General features: G+C 31.3%; 1 protein-coding gene across 1 annotated transcript; it reads right to left on the bottom strand.

The window, feature by feature from the left end:
* Positions 1-793: 793 nt before the first annotated feature.
* Positions 794-6,633, bottom strand: LOC124358613 (transmembrane protein 138-like). Its single transcript, XM_046810917.1, has 4 exons — positions 6,359-6,633; positions 3,811-3,883; positions 3,518-3,692; positions 794-1,081 (listed from the first exon to the last, which is right to left on the bottom strand). Exons 1-4 carry the CDS (start codon positions 6,487-6,489, stop codon positions 975-977), a joined length of 486 nt encoding a protein of 161 aa, XP_046666873.1. The 5' UTR covers positions 6,490-6,633; the 3' UTR covers positions 794-974.
* Positions 6,634-7,142: the final 509 nt, after the last annotated feature.

The raw sequence follows: 7,142 nt of genomic DNA on the forward strand, positions 1-7,142 counted from the left end.
TTAAGATAAATGTTTAATTGTTCTTTTTCAATTAAATATGAGATATTATTTCTTGGAAAACAATAGATAAGTATTAGATTAAAAATGTGTTCATTATTATAGTCAAATAATTTTCATGATGCAGCATTTCTGTTAACTGAACTCTTTTTGAGTACCATTTATTTCGTATAATATATTACTAATTTAACATCATTATATTTTCATGATTAGAAAACTAGTGTGTAGATTACTTTGCATGCATTGGTAGAATGCAAGACTACCATTCGAGTACAAGGCTGTTAGAGGGTATGAAAGACTGTGATGTGCAACGGTGACACAAACGCTTTGTCTGTAGCTCAAAATGTTGAAGGTTGTCAGAGATATTTATTGTAAACGTATGTTAGATTTGTGTATCAATAAATATATGTGCAAACTGTTAACGTAACTATCTCATTTCTTCATTGTCTTAAATTAGATTTTTATGACTATATAGTAGATTTACAAAATCTACTTTAAAGGTGTAACAAAGAATTGTAAACTGACTGAATAGCTACAGGAGGGATTCTTCTACACGGAGAAAGAATTCTACGATTCACGACCTTAACTCATTGTTTGTTAAATTTTATCAAAACCAAAAACTTTAATACTTGATGCCATTACTGTTCTATAAGATCATGTCAATAAAGAGTTATGTCTAATTTCCTTATTTTTCTAAAAAATCATTCATTAATATCTCACAAAAGTGATTGAAGGTTCACTTTAAAAAGGGCACTGACACAGAGGCAAAACGATGTTGGAAATAAAGCGATATCAGTTAAGTAAATCTATTGGAAAACATTTATTCAACTATTATACAAGCAAATAAAACTATCCATATGTAACATCCTCATATACAAACTTGTTGCATATCACACCTTATTATATATTTTTGATTCTGATTGAAATGGCACTGAGGCAAAGGTTGGTTTTGATTTTCGTTTCTTTGACTGAGAAGCTCATCTGCTCTCGCTGATCTGCTGGGTGATCCAGTTGTCATCGTAGAACCTCGGATCAGTCAGGCACAGAACAGATCTTTTGTAGCAGTAGTAGTGAAGGCAGGAAGCTGAAAAGTCAAATCAGTTAAGTTTCTTGCATAACAATTTACGTCATATTAGTCATTTAATTTTTGCATGTAAGTCAATGTGTACAGGCCTGTACTCAGACCAGTTTTTTTTTTTTTTTTTTTTTTGGATAATTTTACCGAGATCTGGGCCTTCAGTAGCATCATTATTGTGTAGTTACTGTTTCGTGAAGTGTTTTGAGAAATTTTTGTGTTTTAGTATTATTACAGTTAATGATTTTTAACTGCTTTGCCATTCTTACTTTTTGATATTATTGGCTAATTATTACTGACTAGGAATAATACCCCGTAGTCACGATGATAAAGTAGAAATGATATTTATTTTTGGGGCTTTGAATAAAAACTATCAGGCAGTGCAAAGTGTTGCAAGAAAGTGTTGCAAAGCCTGATAGACCTGTGACAAGAAAATAATTAAAAACTTTAGTAAACAAGTTTTGAGTATCCAGATCCATCTCAGATGCTCCACACTCAGGTCGGCCTCCTTAAGGCAAAGACGAACAGTTTAAAATTCTAGCACAAGTTTATCCGCAGCAGTCCACCAGATCAGTAGCAAATCTTTGTGAAGATTCACAAGGGCCTATGGTAAGCTACTGAAGAAAAATAAATTTCACCCTTATAAAATTCAGCTTGTATATGAGTTAAATGAAGATGATCCAGACCATCGTCTACAATTTTGTGAGGTAATGGAAGCACTAATTTCTGCTCACCCACTGTTTGTTGGAAAAAAAAAATAATCCTTTATTTAAGAGGCGGAGTTAGGGCTATTTAGCCCTCTCTACCACTCAACCTCTTAACTAATAACAAATTTTAAATTAAAATAAATGCCTAAAAATGGCTACGGAATGGTTGTTTGAACGTGTTCAGTGACGAAAGCAATTTTTTTGTCAATGGGGCTGTAAACAAACACAACTGCAGGTACTGGGGCATAGAAAATCCCCATGTTTTCTGTGATTCCAGCACCCAATACCCCAAAAAAGTAAATGTTTGGGCCAGGATATTAGGAATCACATTTTAGGACCAATTTTTTATTAATGGGAATCTTACTGTTATTAGGGGAAAATGAACATAAATTTGATGAATACATTGTTCACTTCTAGCAGGATGGTGTGCTAGCATATTATCACCGTGATGTACGACATTTCCTGGAAACTCAATTATGTGGTCAGTGGATTGGTAGGCAGTCTAATAGAGTGGCCTGCGCAGTCTGAGGACCTTACACCCATGGACATTTTCTATGAGGTCATAATTAAATCCATAATTTACAAAATACCAGAAGAAAATGTTGAAGATTTCAGAAACAGGATTGTTCAGGCCTGCAACTAAATACCGCTTCAGATTTTTCAAAACATGAGAGAGGAGCTCATCGTACGCTTGTCTCAAATAGTAGGAGGACTTCAGTTTGAACATTTGATTTGACTTAGAAATGTGGTGAGTTATTACAAATAATATTCTGGTAACACTGGCTATTATTTTGGATGGAAAAGAGATAGTGATCTCTGGTTTTCACCTTTATTTGTTTCTTTATGCTCTTTAAAATGAGGGGACACTTGAAAGGGGTTTACATTTGAAATTTTCGAGTTGCCCCCAAAATCCTGCATTTTTGGGGGGACAAAAATTTTTAAAAATTGTCAAATGAAACTTTCTTCCTACATTGTACCACTACCAAAGGATATCTTCTTATATTAACTTTAGAAAAAATAGAGGGGGCGTCCTGATTTTTCACCCTGTAAACAGTTGATATAGCAGTTTAATCCTCTTCCATTCCCAACAGTTGTAGGTCCTTATAGTGTGAATGTGGAGGAGAATGCTTATAGCTGACTAAGAGTTAAATTTAAAAATACAGATTGAGTAAGAGGCATTTACAAGTTGTTTTTAAATTTGTTTCAATCTGTTGGGGGTTGAAAATTTTAATGTACCAGAAATTTAATTTTTCATCTTAAATATCCAGAAACAAAGAAGAAGATCTCCGGTTTTAACCCAGAATTTTTCTTTTCTTTCTTAGAATGTACCATCTTGGAGGGAGTTTCCACTAGAAAATTTTTAGTTGGAATCATAATTTGCAACAATAAATTGGAAGAATATGACTGGTTGCAAGAAATGGCAGATTTCTTTGACGGAGGAAATATTAAAAAGTCACCAGGTACTCAAAATGTAATGAACTTGAGAGGATGCTACATGGTATATTGAAATAAAAGTTCATACCCTGTCTTCCCAAGAAATCAAATTAAAAATTTTTACCATTTCTTGTTATTTCCATTGTTTGAAAACGTTTCATTTAACATTATGTCAATAGCTCAAATATTTTATCTGGCAAAAATGTTATTTTGTTTGACCTTCCGTGTTTTTGTAACGTTGAGTCAGTATGGAACGTACATAACAGTAAGGAATTAAGCCAAATGATAGAATTATAGGTTATACCGGCTCGCTGTAGCGTGTAGAGCACACCCATGAAGGTCGGCCAGTTGTAGGCAAGAGGCATGTCCCATCGTTCGGACAGTGCCCAGGTCTGGAGACAGATCGTCAGTAGTAGATATACCATTGCGGTAATCACAGCCCCTCGGAACCGGGCGTACAACAGCTCCACAAACCCTGCCTGTTACCAATTAAAAAATTACGTGAAATATTGATTATTCCAAAAGAGTATAACAATATCTACTCTTTATTTGTAAATACTCCTGTTATTCGTTAAAAAACTCCTCACATCAACTTACCTGAAAGACATTGGTTTGGAAAATACTGATAAACAAAACGGTCAACGACAGAACTTGCAGACTGTCCTGGATGCTGCAAAAGAGGATGTGTCAATCAGAAAATGCCCATGGTATAATTTAATACTACACTAAGATCAATTTTTTTTAAAATTTTAGATCCCAAAAATGTCTTTTAAAAAAGAAAGTTTAAATTGTGGCATCTATTTCTATTTTTTAATAATTTTAATCACTGTAGACCTACATACAGTTCAATATTTATAACAATTGTTATGCTCCTGTAGTTAATTTTAATTATTTTTAGAAGGTTCTCCTTCTCACAGATACGTTTTTTATCACGTCTTTGAGACCTGCCAGGGAAAAATATTGCATTTGGTGATACTCAAAAGGAAAATATAATTGTTAATCATATCTACCTTTATGTATGATCTTCCATACAGATAAAGTCCTATAAAGTAGTAAAAACATATAAGTGGAACACAGTTTAAACACTCTGGTTCAACGAAATCAATATATCGTGTTTATATCACATATACAAGAGTTTTCTGCACAGATAAATCATTTCTAACTGTTCTTACCAAGGGTTAATTAAGGCTTTTAGTTAACGAGACATTTCAGGAATATTTTGTTCAATTGCAACTCTCTCAGGCTCTGGAATTTCTGGTTGTATATCGAGTCATTTAGCCTTTTTAAATTATAGATATGATAACCCTTCGTAGTAGCCTTCTTTTAGGTCATGATATATCCGGTAATTCAATATGTATTTATCTGTAATCCACCTCCAGACCAATTGTGGTAAAGTAAGGATTAAACTGTATAGCTAATTATATCTCTAATGTTATATTCAACCCATTCACTATCACGTCCGATAGTACTGAATCTACTAAACATGTGCAGTGTTAAACATTTCGCTGTGAATAAAAATCCTTTAGTAATCACACAGTTTATTATGTTATTAACCCCACATTACCGGGTTATCTTTATATTAGTATAATGAATAGTCAACTAAAACCCTTTTTTTAATTATTTTACTGCCATACACATGTTCGGTATTCAACAATCATCAGTGTATATTAACCTCTAAATAAAGAATTAAGAAGACAACAAGAAATCCTAATATTAAAGAAATTCTAAATATACATGTGTAAAAACCTTTCAAAATTAAAAATTTTCCATTAGTTACCAAACAAGAAATAATACATTTAAACTTATTGAAAACAAAGTGAACCAAAATGATAACAAACAAGAATTATACAAAAAATCTGGAGTATACAAAATTAACTGTAGTGACTGTGAAAGCTATTACATTGGACGAAATGGCAGAAATTTTAATAAAAGGTTTAAAGTACATATACAAGCTTTGAAAACAAATAACATGTCTACAATAAAATCAAATTTTAGCTGAACATTTATTAGAAACTGACCATAACTACACAAATGTTGAAAAGAACATGTAAATATTAGATATCAAATGGAAAGGAGAAAACTTAAACACAAAAGAAGAATTACATATCTATCTAAATTATAATAACTGTTCCTTGTAACATTTTAAATAGCAATCTGTACAATAAGACAAACCCAATTATTGAAAAAATTAAAATATTAAATATAGAATACTAATCAAAATTACAACTGTGTCATATAAATTTCAGATCTGTTTAAATTGTCCACATGTGTATATTTAGTTGTTTATTATTTATTTAGATGTTCATGTACACTGATGATGGTTGAATACCGAAACACGTGCATGGCAATAAAATACATTTTTTTAAGGGATTTAGTTGACTTTATACACATTATACAAACAATATTTATATTTATTTAAATTAAAATCATTTTTAATGTAAAAGGGTTTTTGCTCTCTTGGAACTTAAGTTTACTAATCCAGCTTACAGAAAAGTTTTTATATTGTTGTGAACTACAGTCGATTTACGTGGGCAATGAAAGATATTGTCGTGGACTACAGTCGATTTACGTGGACAATGAAAGATATTGTCGTGGACTACAGTTGATTTACATGGACAATGAAAGATATTGTCGTGGACTACAGTCGATTTACATGGACAATGAAAGATTTTGTCGTGGACTACAGTCGATTTAAATGGACATTGGAAGATATCATTGACTGCAGTCGACTTACGTGGTGAACAAGTTAATGTTAGTATTATATAGAAAAGCATGTTACATTTAATATTAACACTATTCACCCTTAACCACATCTCATAGTAAAAAGATAATGTGCTTATGTAACAGTACTATTACATTTTAAATTAATTTAAACACCGTTTAAAATTTTAAAATTTCAATTCAGGTACCACAAAACTTTAATTTTAATTATATTCCTACACTGTATTATTTAAATTGCAAGTTCAACATGTATTTTTATGTATATTTCTAGAATATTTAAGGTAATACACAATATCCCTATCTTATGTTTTATAAGAAAAAATTAAAATTTGCACTGCTTTATTATCTTAAGGGTATTTTTAATAAAAAAATTAATGATTCCTTACTCTAAGTTATTAAAGTAAGTTTAGAAAATTATACTTACATGTATAGTAAAAGAAGTAACCCACTGTTGTATCTAATTTTATCACCAAAAGCATTAATTACTAGATCAGCAACTAAAAGAGATAATTGGAAAAATAAAACTACACTATATTTTATTTGTGTCACTAGCATTTTGATTATCAAACATCTTGGAAGTATGTGTGTGTCAGTAAAGTGTAAGTAATATATACAAGGGGATGAACAACTGTTAGTAACAAAACAGGGACTGAAATAGCCAGGGGTTACTTGAGGTTATGTTTACATTTTTGTTTGGCGTTGTCATGGAAACCAACCTAACCAATTGTATGCAAGTTTACAGGCAGCTGTTAGCTAATTAGCATCTTGTACTTCCTCCTACCTTCTTTCCTGTTGTTTTTATTGATTATTACATGCTTGTGTTGTTCCTTTTCCTTCTAAGAATAAAAAGTATACTACAAAATTATCTTTGAAAGTACATTTTTATGTACCATGTTAACTTTATAAAATATCAAAGTTTTTTGCAAACTCAGGGTTCACACTTTAAAAAAAGTTTTCACAAAGTAAAATTAAGTCTACAGATCACTATACTGAAGAGAAAACCAAAACTGTATTATGGTTTTAGGAGTAATTAAGAACAAAATTTGATTTTTTTATTTAACGAAAAATGGAAAGGCAGTCACAGGACTGGCCAACAGAAGTGACTATACTTCTTATAACGGGCTGTGAATTAATAAAATAATAATATTTTGGAAATTCTTTATCATGAAAAATTGTTATATTTTCTATTAGTTTTAAATACATTTTTT

This window comes from Homalodisca vitripennis, chromosome 3 (assembly GCF_021130785.1).
Source record: "Homalodisca vitripennis isolate AUS2020 chromosome 3, UT_GWSS_2.1, whole genome shotgun sequence".
Lineage (NCBI taxonomy): Eukaryota > Metazoa > Arthropoda > Insecta > Hemiptera > Cicadellidae > Homalodisca > Homalodisca vitripennis.

Bases quoted from the DNA above. Each gene is read 5' to 3' on its own strand.
- LOC124358613 (XM_046810917.1), bottom strand. From the start codon at position 6,489: ATGCTAGTGACACAAATAAAATATAGTGTAGTTTTATTTTTCCAATTA. The intron at 3,884-6,358 runs GTAAGTATAATT...CCTCTTTTGCAG, and splicing joins TTACTTCTTTTACTATACAT to CATCCAGGACAGTCTGCAAG. The intron at 3,693-3,810 runs GTAAGTTGATGT...AATTGGTAACAG, and splicing joins TCCAAACCAATGTCTTTCAG to GCAGGGTTTGTGGAGCTGTT.